Below are 17,203 nucleotides of genomic sequence, written 5' to 3'. Positions count from 1 at the left end.
TTCAGGGCATGTCTGACCAGTAGGAGGCCTCAGGGAGGACGTGGGACACGGAGAGACAATGCCTCTCAACTGGCCTGGGAATGCCTCAAGATCTGCTGAGGAGCTGAATGAAGTGGCCGAGGAGAGGGAAGTCTGGGCTTCCCTGCTTAGGCTGCTGACCCCGCGACCCCACCTTGAATAATCGGGAGAAGATGGATGGATGGATGGACAGTATGCAGTATAACTATTATGTCTTACGTTTGCCTCATTTTATTCCAGTGTTAAGTAGATCAAACATATGCATTTCCCTCTTTTTAAGCTTAAAACTGGCCACTAAACAGTAAAGAAACACTTTAGTATATTTGCCAACATTATAATGATTCTATATATTTGCATGAAGCACAACGTATATGTGATAACATTAGTCTATAAGGCAACGAACTATATTATGGGTATTCATAGCAATCAATGGCGATTGCTACTAAAGTGTAGTTTTCAATTAAAATGTAATTATTATTCATTATAAAATTGATAATAAACGATTTCACCAAAAATGCATGACGCATAGTTTTAAAGTTAGCTTTTGTACCAGTCGAACCTCTCCTGGACAGCAGAGGGCGCCCCTGAGCTGCAGACGTCAAGTGACGAGTCCTCCTCCAACAAGGAGAAGAGAACACACAGGAGGAATCCCACTCCTCCTCGTTTTCCCGTGGAAGGGTCGGGAGAGCAAAAACAGGCTCCTATGTTCTTTTCGGACACATAGCCCGAACACGGCGAGCTGTGTGGGGCATCGGCCTTGGCGACAACTCGACTGTTCAACAATGCTTCGGAACCGCCAACACACTGCGCGCGGAGCGGCGGTGTTGGTTCTGCTCTTCGTCGGTAAGTGGCCACCTTACTTTTCGCACAATCTGTGTGTTTGTTTGTTTGCTTATCTGCCCGTGTGCAAACATCGTGTTCTGTGGTTTAAAAAGACGTGACAGTTCCGTTTAGTGGATTTATTTTCATGAGAGTTCCACAAGTCAGCTGTCATCGTCGCTTCCAGCTTCCTGAGAAGTTGCAGGCGACAGGAAACAAGGTGACCCACGAGCCGTCAAACTCACACATTTGTCTCCAACCACCCAAAAATGTCAGCTTCTCAAAAACCGCTGCAAAACTGTCATATATGAATCACTTACAGTTCTTTAAAACGACATAGCAAACATTATTTGTAACACGAATTTTCATGTCGGATTCCAAAACCATTAGTCACGTGCAAGGTCCTCAAAAGCAGCTGCGAAAATATCTTCTATGAATGTATTGTTTCCTGTTACCCATCTTTTAAAGCTGCTTGGGCCAGGAATGTGCATATCAGCCACTGCAAGACCGAGTCTCGTGTCGGACTTGAGAAAAAGTCACTCAACGTCCGCAGGCCAAAAACTGTCAGCTTCCCAAAAACTGCTGTAAAAGTATGATATATGCAGATTTTTTCCCCACTTGACAAGAGGCAACATACTGTTTTTAATGTTGTCATTTTAGGGAAATGTTTTCCAAGAATATCATCTGGCTAACTTGCACCTGCAGTATTCAGTATAATACAACACATACAATATAACATATATTCAGTATAATACAACACATACAATATAACATATATTCAGTATAATACAACACATACAATATAACATATATTCAGTATAATACAACACATATAATATAACATATATTCAGTATAATACAACACATACAATATAACATATATTCAGTATAATACAACACATACAATATAACATATATTCAGTATAATACAACACATACAATATAACATATATTCAGTATAATACAACACATAATATAACATATATTCAGTATAATACAACACATACAATATAACATATATTCAGTATAATACAACACATACAATATAACATATATTCAGTATAATACAACACATATAATATAACATATATTCAGTATAATACAACACATATAATATAACATATATTCAGTATAATACAACACATACAATATAACATATATTCAGTATAATACAACACATACAATATAACATATATTCACTATAATACAACACATATAATATAACATGCAGACCCTTTCCAAAAAATTAGAATGTCATGGAAAAGTTGTTTAATTTCCATAATTGCATTCAAAAAGTTAAACTTTCATAGATTATAGATTCAGGGCCCACAATTTAAACAATTTCAAGTATTTATTTGTTCATTTTTACATAATTTGGGCTTCCAGCTCATTAAACCCACGAAAACAGGAATTCAAAAAATTAGAATACTGTGAAGAAATCAGACCAAATTTTGCAGGGCATGAATGTTTTAAACTGAGTGTCACACACTAATCATCTACTAAAGTCAAATCACCTGCACAGGCTTCCCCAGGTGTCATTAAATTGCTTCAGTTTGGTTCAATTGTCTCAGTTGGGTTCAATATGGGGAAGACTGCAGACATGACAACTGGCCAGAAGACCATCATTGATACCCTCCATAGGATGGGTAAGCCACAAAAGTTCATAGCTAAGGAGGCTGGTTGTCCACAGAGTGCTGTGTCCAAGCATATCAATGGAAAGTCTAGAGGAAGGGCAAAATGTGGCAGGAGAAGATGCACCAGCAAAAGAGATGACCGTGGGCTTCAGCGGATTATCAAACAGGGAAGATTCAAGAATCTGGCAGAGATCCAGAAAGAGTGGAATGAGGCATTCAGACACATCCGGGAGATGGGCTACAACTGTCGGGTTCCTCGGGTCAAGCCACTTCTGAACCTGAGCCAACGTAGGAAGCAGTCCTCAGTCCTCAGTCACTGAGGTCCAGTGTGAAATATCCACAGTCCGTCATGATTTGGGGTGCAATGTCCGGTGCAGGTGTTGGTAAACTCTGCTTTCTTAAATCCAAGGTCACCGCAACAGTCTTCCAGAATGTTTTAGAGGACTTCATGATTCCTTCTGCTGAGGATCTGTATGGAGATGCAGATTTCATCTTCCAGCAGGACCTGGCCCCTGCCCATACCGCCAGAAGCACCAAAACCTGGTTTGATGCCCATGCCATCACAGTGCTTGACTGGCCAGCCAACTCACCGGACCTAAACCCCATTGAGAATCTATGGGGTATTCTCAAGAGGAAAATGAGGGGCACCAGACCCAACAACAAAGAAGAGCTGACAGCAAGCATCAAGGAAATCTGGGCTTCCATAACTCCCAGGCAATGCCACAGGCTGATTGCTTCAATGCCACGTGGCATCGAGGCAGTGATTAAGGCAAAGGGATTCCCAACCAAGTATTGAAGATTGACATATCGTTTTGAAAGTACCATATTTTGATTGATTTGATGTGATCCCAATTTCTTTTTTTTTTCCTGCAAAAACTGAGAAGTAAATGGTGATTTCTTCACAGTATTCTAATTTTTTGAATTCCTGTTTTAGTGGGTTTTATGAGCTGGAAGCCCAAATTATGTAAAAATAAACAAATACTTGAAATCGTTTAAATTGTGGGCCCTGAATCTATAATCTATGAAAGTTTAACTTTTTGAATGGAATTATGGAAATTAAACAACTTTTCCATGACATTCTCATTTTTTGGAAAGGGTCTGTATATTCAGTATAATACAGCACAGCCACACGGGTAGTATTCCCCCCCTTAAGATGTTTGTCACTCCTAACAAGTCATACTGTACAACTATCAAAGTTTATTGTGGCACTCTGGCTGTCTTAGTGACGGCCCCGTAATCCTACTGTGCCCACATCCATTATGACCATGCGCGTGGGGTGGAGTATAGTGCAGTGGGTGAGTGTGCTGTGCTGCGCTGCACACTCTTGCGTGGCTGCAGCTGTGGAGGGAGTTGCAGCAGCAAACCATGTGGAAGAGATAGCAGCTGAATGTAGAAAAGAGGAGTCACACTGCCCTGCAAGCACTGGAAATTTAATCATGTTAAGAAAGGACAAAAGTAACCCCCTGTTCCAGTTAACTGTAACTCATCTAAAGCACTTCCTTCTTGAAGCTAAACATGAACATTGCTTACTTCTACAGGCCCAAATAGCAGAACTCCAACAACACAGTGCCACTGAAGGAGATGAAAGTTGATCTCTCTAACATATTTAAGCAAATTGTACACATTTCTTGCATAAATGAAACATTTTCAAGCATAAAAATAGCAAAATGATGTAAAATACAATATAAGCCATTCGGAAGATTTATCCCAATTGTGAATGTAGTACTCTACATTGGCCACTGGGTGTCGGTAATTGTTCGGTGAGACAAGCACCAGACTTGACCGCCGGAACAACAGGCTTTTATGACAGGTTTAAATGAACTCACAACTAGAAAAGAGCCCAGACCTCCACCAAGCACCATAGTCCCCTCCCCCCCATATTGTGATTTACACCATAAATATTAGTCCTACATTTATTTTTATTTACATATTTAGATGGCTAATGTTAGCATGCTAGCAGTAATAGCAGCAATAGTGGTGTTTATATAAGTGTTCAGCTATGAAAATGGCTAAAAATGCTACTATGCTAATGTTAACATGCTAGCAATGCTAACATTAGCATGCTACCACATAGGTAGCATGATAGCACAATGTACCGGGAAGGTTAAATGTCCCAAATGAGTTGAGAATTTTGACTTTGGAACGGTCTGAATGGGTTGAGAAATGTAGAAGTGGCTGGAAGTCTTTAGATCAAAGGCATATTGTGTCTGTCTATCTATCTATCTGTCTGTCTGTCTGTCTGTCTATGTTAAGTCATTCAGTACCAAAGACATAGTTTTTATAAACCCAACAACATATTTATACGTCTTTTCTTCGTTTTTTGGTGTGAGAGGCAAATAGAGGCGATGACGCAACTCCCCACTATTTCATTTCACTCCAGAGCAGTTTTAAGCCATAATAACAACGGCCACAAGGTGGCAGAAGTGCGTTTGATAACCTCTTTGTCAGAGATCATCCATCCATCCATTTTCTATGCCGCTTTGCCAAAGTAAAAGTTATGCTTAAAATATGTCTTTTCACAAAAAGCTGCTTTTCTCCGTTTTAGTTGGAAACTAATATTTTCCTGAAACGTAACTATGTTCTACTGCTGATGACTAAAAACAAACGTTTTGTTTCTGATGAAAGACGGGAGTGTAATGTTTGTTTTGGTAGGTTGCATGTGTCTGAGGACATAGACACAGTATTCTGTGGGCCTTGAAAGATCTAAAATGGGCGCTACTGAAGGGGTTGTCTTTTGAAAAATGTCTGAGATTGAATGAGTTAAGCAGTTGTATTGTATTTGTACTTTATTTATCCCACAGCAGGGAAATTCACTTGTTACAGCAGCAAGCAAGATACGCAAGTAAAGAATACATAGTGACTACAACATGGTTCAGGTGGTGCAGGTGTTGTAGAGCCTGACAGCGGTCGGTATGAAGGACCTGCGGAACCTCTCCTTTTAGTTTTCTGCCTCACCGGGCTGGTGTAGAATTCAGAAAACGTAATTGAAACAAAAAGAGAGCGCAGGTGATCTATTGATCTCCCAACAGGAGCCTGACCTACTTACAGCTATCTGGATACAGTAGCTAGCTAAAAGAGAGCACAGTTTGTCTGTTGTCGATCAGTTGAAGCAAAGACACAAAGTACAGAAGAATAGAGTTACTTTTTTAATTTCATTGAATGAGGAAGCAACTGTAGTGCAGTGTTTCCTCGCTCATCACGGTTCACACTTTGTGGACTCGCTTTTTTTAGTGCAATTTTAGTGCCTTTTTTTTTTATATGAACGCAGGTACAGGCCAAACCTGGCCCTTTAAGAAGAATTGCATGGTGGGAAGTTGAGTGTTGTCGTTCTGTGCTTTAGCACCAGGTGGCGACGTCTCTCTATTCTCTCTTTCATTGTCTTCTACGTCCTGATTGGCTGTAGACCATTGTCGATCAATCTCCTTCGTGCTGTCTCCTGGTGTGGTCATGGCTAGCAAACTAGCTAACGGTGTGAGCTGTTTGCTAACCGCCAATACTGTAAACATGAGAAGAAACAGAAGAAGCTAAGCGTGTGAGGAACATGCCATGATGGGCACAATATGTTTTAACAAGGATACAAAAGTGCTGCAGCTGGACGGCGCCAGGAGGAAGAGGCACAGTCAGAGGAGTGAAATACGCGTGAGTCACTTCATCATTCCGTGTGTTCAACCCAGCAAGTTGATCATTAAAGTTCAAACGACATTTGAACTTTGAATTTGTTTAAACAAGAGAGGAATGTGAGAAAATGTTCATGGGTGTCTGAGAAGAGTGTATGAAGTGTATGGGGGGGGGCTGCACCGTCCAGCACGGCAGGATTTTTCAGATGTTTCTTGGATTGTTCTGATCGGTCTGCGCTGCTCTTCATTCCAGCTGTAATGTTGCTTTTTCCACCAATGACTTTCTTCATGCGCGTGATTGGCTAACCCATTTACTAATCCAATCCCCCCAGAAGAGTGGGAGCTCTTAACAAGTGCAAAGACGGGAACCATCTCCTAATGAATGTCTGAGTGTTCAGAATGCAGTGTGGCGTTTGCTGGCACGGCGCTTGGTCCTCATGATGTACATGTAGAAATTGGCTTTTATCTGAATGAACACACTCTGGTTCCTTCGTGGAGGCAAGGAGTCACTCTGCTGGTGCTGGCATGTCCACGGTACCAGCGGGAAGACGTGTCCAGTTAGGTGACAGCTGTAGCCGTTGCGTGTTTTCCACATCTTCTCTGGCACGTTTGAGGCCTGTCCTCCCTGTTGTGTGCTGGGGGGAGGCTGGCTGGTGGGATGGTTAACATGTGGACCGCACTCCTAACAGCCTGTCTTCTTGGCAGCGCAGTGATTTGACATTAAAGTCCCACTTTCATTTTTAAAGCTAAAATAAAATGTCTGCATAGGTTGACAAGTGGTGGACGCTCAGTCATCAAGTTATTAGTAATCTCCTGTATCTTTTCAATGGGCAAAAGGGGGGTTGGGGATGCTGCGATTATTAGCTGGTTGAAAGCCTGCAGCGGTGTCAGGTTCAAACTCCTGTGACGCTTGTAAAACACAGCAAAATTACAGAAGAGACAAGACAACAAGCGTATGTTTTTACTCGCGAGGAGAATGGAAGGGACGCACCAGAGTTACCTTCCCAAACCGCTCTGGATACGCTCCCTGTGCTTCCTCTTTTTTATTTGGGTATTCCCTAACTACATGGTTGTGCAACTCTAAGGGGGGGGAAAGCAAGCAGCTGCACAACTGTCTTTGTTTTGTCTATGTGTGTGTCTCTGTGGTGGTTATCTTTAATACATGTGTGATATGAAGCACATTTCAGCACAGCCTTGAAGGACATCGGTTGGTCTGTGACTGCATCCTCGGCGTCAACAGACACGGGGGTGCCATGAGTCGCCACCTTCTCTGTTGCGGGGTCACAGCAGCATTCCTAAAACAAACATTTCTAAAGGGCAACACATTTTAGCACTACTAAGATATATGAGTGATAATTATATTGCTTGTTAATTTATGTACAGTTCCAACAAGCGGCTGCTACGCTAATTAGCGTTCACACCAACGCACCTGCACCTTACACACCTTTCCTTGCAAGCACTTGTAGGTGCCGTCTCAATTTGCTGGGAGCATTACATCCTTGATTGAGTTCAGAGTTTCATGATTCCAAGTCTTATTTGATTTTAATTGCATTGGACATCTGACATGATTAATGATAAAGTGAGCAGCGTACGGAAGAGGTCACTTTTCAAGCCGGTAAAAGCAAGCGCCTGGCCGTGCAGCTCAGTAGCAACAGCAATCAAGGGCGGAAGCAAACAAGTTGATTTTTGTGTGTCAAGGAGGTGATTGGATGGAGTTGCTGCCATCTGTGCCTCCTCTCAAACACTTGGACGGAAAATGGAATGCTTAGGGGCGATGCAATCTTGGTGCCCACGAGGAATATGCACTTGGCTTCTGCAGTGGACCATGAGGAAAATGTCATGTCTTTTTAGGTGTGATGCTCAATCAGTGTTCTGTCCTACTTCTATGCTCGTGTTCTATTAAGTAGAATATTAATACTGGTTCCTTAGCTGACGTCAGCATTACACAGCAAACTCATTCACTTCATTCAACCTAACCAGGCTGTGGAGTGTATCTACCTAGCTAACTAGCTAGCTACAGTAGCTATCTGAAGGGGCTTTGAGCTTGAACGAACAACGACTCTGCTGGTTGAGCCAAGTAGTGCACTCCGTTGTGCCAGTCCTCGTTTATCTGTTCACTTCAAAATATTTCGTTTTTTTTCATGCAGGGAACTATTTGGTACCCGTCTTCTTTTCTGCTTTCCAGCACAATTTTAATAAAAAATAATTATATGCTGTTTTTTTCTGGGCCTGCATCTTAACTCTTTCAATACCAAAGACGTGTTTATGCGTTTTTATAATTCCGAACACCTGATGCCAAAGACGTATTTACACGTCTTTTACGTTTTCTTTGCACAAGAGGCACAAAGAGGGGATGACACAATTGCACACTAATGGATGTCACTTTTAGAGCAGTTTTAAGCCATAAAAACGGCCACAAGGGGGCAGAAGTGGCATGTGAATTTGAATGGAAAAACACACAACAGGAAGGAGCAAGTGGAAGAACGGGGAGGAGTGTAGCTTCCACGTTTTTAACACATGCATACACACACACACACACACACAGTTCATGGTGTTGTATTTGTAAATCCATTTTTATGTAAACAGCTCTTTTTTATTTAGATATTTGAGGTGTCACAAAAGCATAACATTTGTATCAAAGTGAAAGTTATGCTTGAAAGGTATCCTTTCACAAAAAGCTGTTTTTCTCCCTGTCGTAGTCGGGAAGTGGAACCTAGCTACAGTATGTTCGACTGCTGATGACTAAACTACGGTAAAATGGACAGAAAAACCATTGTGTCTGATGAAAGTTTCTTCTGGTAGTTTCCATGTTTGGAACCCAATGCTGGGAACTCGATATTCTGCGTGCTTTGAAAGCTCAGTCAACATCATCTAGAATAGCCAGCAGTGAACGGGTTGTCTTTTGAAAAATGGCTGGGATTGAATGAGAAAGCTGCACTTTTTCTGGGGAAACAATCCTGATGTGAGACATGAACACACGTCTTTCTCTTTTCTGTGCATTCTAAATAGAAAAACACTGCTAGCATGAGGCCGCTAACAATGCACGTAATGAGAGTCAGCCTGTCCGCCTGTAGGCTCTCTACTAAAACACCTCCAACAACCTTTTATAGTTTTATACGCATTCTGTGACCAGGCAGGTACATTCATGATAGCATGTAATACTTACTGTTTCACTGACAAAATAAAAGCTTACAACGTCCGCTCTCACTGGGATGTCGACTGATGGGGCGGCTGTGTCTTTCAGCACAAGACTGGGATGTTCGATTCAAACAGCAACTCCACTGGCTTGCGTTACCTCGGTAGGAGTGATGTGCGGGTCGGTACTGAAATATCAGTGCTTGCAATACCAGATACTTCACCTCTGCCTTCACAAACATGTTTTGAAGTCAAGTATGAATCACAAATGAGGTTGGCTTTCAGTGGAGATGATTGGAGTCATATCTGCCCAAATGACTGCACTCTGGGTTCTAAAAGCCAGCAGCTCCAGGAGAAATTCGTGTATTCTTATTAGACACTTTTATTACTACAACTGTGGCGCATAATGAACGTCTGCAGGCTCGTTCCTGCAAAAGTGCTGTTTTTATGTCTTAATCAACGCGCTAGAGTTACCCTCTAATGGTTGCCGCAGCACTTCTACTTTCTCAGCGCCGGGATCTAATAGAGGTCAAAATTCTGTGGAGTACTTTTTGGCGTGGAGTCTAATTTAATAACCCAGCAGCATCCGTGAGCATTTTTGATGCATTGATTCTCGCCAATCCCCTACGAGGATGATCAGGATCGATGACAGCGTAATTGGAAAGAATCTCACTATGGCCGTCCAATTACCAACCGTGATGGATGAACAGTGTCTTGGCTTGTTTAAAAAAAGGGACTCCGTTTGGCGGAAGAACTTTGATTTGCTCCGCAGGAAGTGTTTGTTTTTGTGGAGATAAGTAACTCAAGTTTAAAGGACACAGTGGGGATGGCCATGTGACCACATTCTTAATCATAAATTCATCAATGAATTTATTAGTATGGCCCCCCCGATGTCTGTGCCGTCCTTTTCCTAATTTAAACACAGGAAGTGAACACATGATGAGTCATCGCTGAGACAAGGAAAAGCGATTGTGTTCAATAAGGTTCTTCCTACTCCTTGTTCAACATGTTGAATTGTGCAGCTGTGGTCATGTGATGTTCCTTAAAGTGCTAGTTGGGATTGTTTGACATGAAGTTGTATGACGTCCGCATCAGCAGACACTGCGCTGTCGCCTCTCCATTCGACGCTCGCATCTTCCGCTGTGGAACACATGCGTAAACAAGATGCGAGTGTCTTCCTCACACACACGAGAACGGAGAGGTGACACGGCGGGAGTCAAATATAACACCGAGCGATTTGTGAGATTTTTTTTGTATTTTTTTGACAAGGCATTTTTAGGATGCAAATGTATAGGGGGGGGTGTAAGTCACTGTTGGTGGACTCCACTGCTGATGGGGGTGTCGTCCCTTTAATGTAACTTGTTAAGCATGTCCAAAACAAATAAGACCGTAAGCAAACACAGACGGTGCCTTCACACTTAACCTGACAGCCATTTCAACCAATCAGAAGCCTGAAGAAAAACCGACCAACAAACTTCGGTCAAAACAAAACCTTCACCCTCAGTGACCTAAAAAGCATCTTGTGTGTAGAACAAGCCAAAACGTTAGAAAAGTCGTTTTTGTTTTGAAATGACCCAAATTGTCATTGATTTTCCCTGCAGGTCACATGATCTTAGCTGCTGGCAGCTCAGAAAAAGCCTCACAGGTAAGAAAAGGTCTCTTTTGTGAACAATGTTGATCGTCTACGTGCTTGTTTGTTGCATGGAGACGTAGTTGTGTTAGACTTTAATTACCTGCTCAGAGCAGAAAAACCAGAAAAAACCGCTGCGCTTCAGTCCCATGCCCCCAAATTACTTCATTACGAGTCTCTACATCAAACGTGTCATGTGCTTTGCGGCCCCGCTTGCTCAGTTCTTTTCTCCTCACATCTGAGCAACTTTTTGTGTTTTCCCGCTGTGGCGTTGGCCGCTCGGTATCATAAATAATGAACGCCTTGAGTTGCTCTTCTGCTTCTGCTTGCTGCGAGACATGTTGACAGCGAGCCTCCTGGCAGGGCTTGCTTAGCATGGCAGGAACACAAATTACCTCCTGGCTTCTCTCTCATCTCGGCCAAAGAGATCTGACTTTGTCACGGTCAAGTATGAACTTGCAAACACACCACGTGGAGGGCATTGAGTCCACCGCTATAATTTGACCGGTTCGGGTCTATGGGCAACACCAGGTGGTGATATACCCCCCTCGGGCGTGTTGCCAATGGGGCTATTCAACCCATTTATGTTCCGTCACAGCAAAGCTGCGATTGCCTTGTAGCAGCACAGCGTATGCACACAAAGCTCCATCCCGTCATTTCAACATAAGGGAGCGGAAAAATGTTGAATTGCGATGGGATACTCAGGCCATCTTTTACAAATGTGATTGTAAGCCATCTTAGTCGGGCTGTGGTCTTAGCATTTTACAGGTCCAGTTTCAGTTCTAGTTCTTACAGTTAGAAAAAGCAACTGTCTGTAAAAGCTGATGGAGAGCACCGTCCACCTACCAGAGGCACGTCTGACCTCTGAGTCTCAGCTTCCTCAGCTGGTATCATCACCATCCCATGACAACCATGTATGATGTCTAGGGATGGGGACCCAAAGTCTGTTCCGTCATGGCCCCGGTGCCTCTTTTTTAAAAATCATCCCCCATCCTTAAATAAAAAAATAGACCCTGTGTTGTTTATCATCATCTGCTGAAAACATGTTTGGTTATCCAAGGTTGCTTTCTTGCCTTCTTAGTAAGACCAGCTAACAGCAATCAGCTCTTGTCTTGACCATTTAGTGAGTCTAAGAGGGCAGGTGTGGTTTGAAGAGGAAGGACGGAGCTGGTGGCCGATGGAGATAGCAGCTTTCCATCAGACTGCCATGCTTTCATAACGATGCATTGCTTTCCGTCCAACAATAAATGTACACAATCAAGAAGCGGCCAGCGATCCCGTTCGTCTCGACCTTTTCAGTCCACCTATTCTTAGACGCGACTGACCACGAAAGACAGAAAATAAATGACCTAAATAAAGTTTTGACCCTGACATGTGGCAGCAAGAGGGGTGTTGCTAAGTTACCACGGAATGTAGCTTTGTGTGTGTGTGTGTGTGTGTGTGTGTGTGTGTGTGTGAGATGTGCGCTACTTTAATGTGAATTAATGAGGATTCCCGCAACACTCACTGCATGTTAATTGCTGATAGAAAGGACCACACATTTCATTCTACTGTGTACTACTTTATTCCACCTTCATATTCCTGACCCAAGCCTCTTTTTTTTTTTTTTTTTTTTTTTTAGATTTCCTGAACTGCAGGACAACATAAACAAATTAGAAAGGAATGCACGTTTTTAGGGCATGGAAATGCTCCAGTTTAGTCCTGTGCGTGCGTGTGTGTGTGTGTGTGTGTGTGTGTGTGTGTGTCCTGGCTGCAGCTTACAAATAGGACCCTGAATAATAAGAAGACATCATTAACGCTGGCGTTATTTGCTTTGTAGCTTTGTCAGTTTGTTTTGCCTTTAATCTTGTTACGTGTCTTTTTAGTTATTGTTTGTTTGGAGGTTATTTCAGTAAAGGTTGAGCAACATAGACTTGGTATAGCGGCTATTCTCAAGGATTTCCTTCTGACCATAGAAGAACCTGATAAGCATCTTGTTTTTGTCACCTGCACCTGTTGGAATCATCTCAACACAGGCACGATCATCCCTCATAAAAACATGCGCTACTGTTGCGACCGTAACCCACGTCAAGATAAAATTCAACCCTGAACCCCCAACCGCCACTCTTTTGTCCTAGCATCGGAACACATTTATAGCAATCTTATTTATATTCTAAATGTCTTATTTCCTCTTATTATGTCTACTCTATCAGGGTCTAGGAGTGTAAAGGTGACTGTAGGGGTGTTATATCATGTCTAGACATCTCTAATATTGTTCAAAACTCTATTAGAAGGTCGTAAACAGGTTTAAGCATATAACTGTAACCACAAAACTATTTCATTTATAAATAAGGAATCCTACTTTGCACAAATTCACAGTGGGATCTGGAACCAGTTAATCGCGATTTACTGTAATTTTCTTGATTTTTGTCCTGAAACTAGCCTATGAACTGGTTGGAAAAAAGTCCATTCTAATTTTGGTCACATGAAATAATATGAATAATAATAAACAATCATGTGTAAATATCATCATGACAAGCAGTATAGAAAATCATTATACAGCAGTAGACTTTAGTAACACCGGTATCTGAATTATGTACACGTTATAATTGGGGTAGTTGAGGTTTCATTACTATTAATTATATTATCATGATTAAAATGCCTAATATGGCTAATCGTATTTCTGGAAACCATCTGTAAATTTTGCATTCCAATGTCAAAGCAGCAAGGCAGAAAAATAGATTTTTAAAGGACGTAGCACCCAACGTGACTGCGGTAGCTCAGGCCTGACGTCATGTTGCCGCCTTGTTTGTGTCGGCGCGCCAAAGACTGGGCGGTGCATTTACCTTGCATTGTTCCATTTGAGGGGACATGACTGTGTCATTTCTTACTTTTGTTTCATATTTTTACTGCTACGACTTGAGAAGGACTCGTACATCGGGTGCACAGCGACAGTTGCCCTGGGCAACCAGCGTCAGACCACAGTCAACAATTTGGTCCGGTCTGGTGCTTTTTTTTTTTTTTTTTTGGCAGCTGATATGCGCTGACCAACACTGGAGTTGAACACATCAGTGTGTGCTTGTCTGAGCGAGACAAGTTGTCACAGCGGCTTCCTGGGAACCGGTAGAAGGCGTCCGTGTTGTTAATTCTCATATTCATGTCATTGAGTTGACTTGAATGAGGGTGATTTGGGCTAACAGTCATACATTCTAAACAACTCTTTTTACACACCAGTAGAGAGTTAGCTAGCTTTTTCGTACTTGACAGTTAAGACTGCCCACTTGCAGTCTTCCTCAAAGTGGTCACGTGATGGTCCTCTGACGTGTCACGTCAACTGGTTTGTACAGATGTTGGCGCTGTCCTCCTGCCAGTGAAGGCAGCGCGACAGCCCCATCCGCCATCGGAACATCCCATAGCCACAAACTCTGCGTAGTAAGAACTTCTTTGCCAGGACAAGCATTGTTACTGATGAACAAGACCAACAAGAGGAGGACAGATGCATTTACAATTGGGGATGTCCGATAATATCATCCCACCGATGTTATCGACCCAATATTGGCATAAAAATATCGTGTGCGGATATAATGAAGCCCATAATAAACATATTAGTGTATGCAGGCCTACGGGCTCATGTATTTTTCCGCACACGTATGATGACCTCATCAGCCGTGGTTACACGAGCATACATGAGAAAGTACAGGCAGCAATGAGAAAACAGTAGAAACCACATGAAAAGAATTTCATTGCATAGCAGAACAACCTGTTTTACTGTGCATATGACAATAAAACTCTTGAATCTTGAATCTTGAAAACCTCTGACAATTACTAGCACATCCAAAAGAGCACAAGACAAATGAAATAGCCTGCATGTCTTGCAATAAAACATACATGGGGGGAACTTAACACATGAAAAAGGGAACATAGGACAGAATGTGAGAAGGAAACAGTGAAGGCGTGCACACGAGCAACCAAACACAAAGCAGAGCGGGAACAACTCAAAGCCGCCATTTTGGACCACTGCAAAGGAGAAAAGCACATTGTGGATTGGAATGGAGCAAACGCAACACCACCAATGGCGCACCTATGGGCGGACCCCCCCCGGGGGAGTGTGGTTAACTGTCGTGAGAGGCAAGGAGGGCTTTCAATATGAGTGCAGACGTGCCAACATGTCTGAATTTGTGGTAGTCAGCATGCAGTTTGAATCTTGCATACGCTTGCATGCTTCACTGCTCTGTTTTGCTGCATTTTGCTGCTTTCGGTTTCCGGTTGGGTCTGTACAGTAAAGATCCATAAATAGATATGATCTGTTTCTCAATCGTGTTTCATATCGGCGTCCCCAGTGTGGGCGGCACAGAAAATAATTGAGAACCACTGACTGAAGGCATTCAGAGCTGGGATGCTATGATGGTAGTACTCTACACTGGTCACTAGGTGTCAGTAATGTTGCATTAATGATGGGCGACACACAAGCACCAGACTTGATCACCTGAACAACAGGCTTTTATTGCAGGTGTGAATGATGCCACAACAGGCACAATAACAACAATAATAATAATATCATCCAAGGTGGTGGAAATTCACATATCACGGTCGCATGTGGAAGCGATAAATGAGGGACGACTGTATCACTGCTCAGCGAGTGCTGCTGTGTGCTCCTCCCCCATCTAAAATCACTCATACTGTAGGTGGCTCTGTCTTGTTTGACACGAAAACACCACAAACACGAAAAGCATCAGTTTGGAGACGTAAACATGTTTGCTTTGCTTTTTTTCCCCGCATTTTTTGTCAGCTCAACATTCCTCCTCCCTCCTACAGCATCCATCAGCATTACATGCAGGTGCATCACTGCCAGTTATGCAAATCTGAACATGCCGATGACATCATAACACCTTTATCTACCTTTGCACGTGCATCATGAAGTGTGGGCCGCTCGTGTGCGTTAAATAAGCAAAAAGTCATTCCTGGCCGTTTTACGCCTAAGTGCTGATAACAATAAGATGAGGCCGGCGGTTTCTATTGCCACCTACTGTGGCTGGCGTGATGCTTGTTGCTATGGTTACAGCCCAGCAGCCTCAGTTAATCACAGCCCTAATTTACCTTGACTTGGACGTGTATAATTACTCATATTTGATGTGGATAATAAAGCTGCTCCAGTGATGGACTGAGACAAATAACATCAGCTAACGCCCTCGGTAAATATTTCCATACTGCTGAGGTGCGGCATGCAAACAGAATGTCAAAATCCATATCCAGTGATGCTGATAGCGCAGGCGACAAAACGCAATAAGGAGACCCCTGATGGGAATAGTCAGACACTAGTTCATGCATTCATCTCATTATGCATTCATAGATTTCATCTGTCTGTTCTCTTTGGCCCCCCCCTTGAAACAAAAAAAAAAGATGCATTAATGCTTGAAACCTAAAGTGAAACTGACAATTTTCATTTTCAAGGCCTCTTATTCCATCATTACCATCAACACCGAGTCCAAACACTTCAATATTATCCACCGTCCAAAGACCTGCTTGTGTTTGGAGGAACCTCACAAAGCCTGCAACCTTCAGTGGGTCTCACCATCACTCTACACAAAGCTAATGTGACCTGACACATCTGCACTGTGTGTGTGTGTGTGTCCCTGGGCATGGATTGTGGCTCAAGGTATGAGCCTTATGTATGAAGAGCTTCCGAAGCAAAGGTTTAGCGCTTGCTGGCTTGGAGGGCATCTTTGGTTACATAACTTTTTTTTTTTTTTTTTTTTTTTTTGCTGGAGTGAGCGTGGTTCTCGAGGAGTTGGAACACACTCACCTCTGACAGGCTTGGACTCAAAGCAAAGAAAAGTAGTCAAATTGAAACATGAAACAACATGAAAGTGAAATATAAATACACTACCGGTCAAAAGTTTTACAACACCCCAATTTTTGCAGTTCTTGACAGAAATTCAAGTGATTCCAGTCCAATGAATAGCTTGAAATGCTACAAAGGTGAATCGTGACGTGCCAGAGGTTAAAAAAAGGTAAAGATACCCAAAAGTGAAAATTTAGCACGGGGGATAGGTTCCCAAAATAGCCTGCAATAAGTGCAATCCGCAAAGTAGTCAACTTAGTTTTGATTGGGCACGCAACTTCCCACAGTGCAGTTCTTCTTAAAGGGCCAGGCTCCGCCTGTAACAGCGTTCAAACGCTGTAATTAAAAGAAAAAAAGCATCAAAAGTCTGCAAATCCACGAAAGGTGAACCGCGATCGAGCGAGGGAACGCTGTATTTCAGAATTATACAAAATGGCCTCTTTCAGAGAGCACAAAATGGGTCAACAATTGAAATGGAGGTTGATCAAGCCGTGGCCGTTGGCGCAACTCATTCCTACAGGTGTTCCAA

At 42.6% G+C, this 17,203-nt stretch overlaps 1 protein-coding gene across 3 annotated transcripts in view; it reads left to right on the top strand.

The window, feature by feature from the left end:
- Window positions 1-655: 655 nt before the first annotated feature.
- Window positions 656-17,203, top strand: part of b3glcta (beta 3-glucosyltransferase a) — a 60,703-nt gene continuing 44,155 nt past the window's right edge. Inside the window, exons 1-2 of one of the 3 annotated variants that reach the window (XM_054793178.1) lie at window positions 656-861; window positions 10,825-10,868. In XM_054793178.1, coding sequence (XP_054649153.1) covers window positions 801-861; window positions 10,825-10,868 — 105 coding nt within the window. In that variant the 5' untranslated portion in view covers window positions 656-800. Of the gene's footprint in view, window positions 862-919; window positions 1,058-10,824; window positions 10,869-17,203 lie in introns of those variants that run through there. The other 2 variants (XM_054793179.1, XM_054793181.1) reach the window with 2 other exon arrangements.

This window comes from Dunckerocampus dactyliophorus, chromosome 12, assembly GCF_027744805.1.
Source record: "Dunckerocampus dactyliophorus isolate RoL2022-P2 chromosome 12, RoL_Ddac_1.1, whole genome shotgun sequence".
Taxonomy (NCBI): Eukaryota; Metazoa; Chordata; class Actinopteri; order Syngnathiformes; family Syngnathidae; genus Dunckerocampus; species Dunckerocampus dactyliophorus.
The sequence above is the reverse complement of the archived record's forward strand: the minus strand, read 5'-3'. Positions and strand labels throughout refer to the sequence as shown.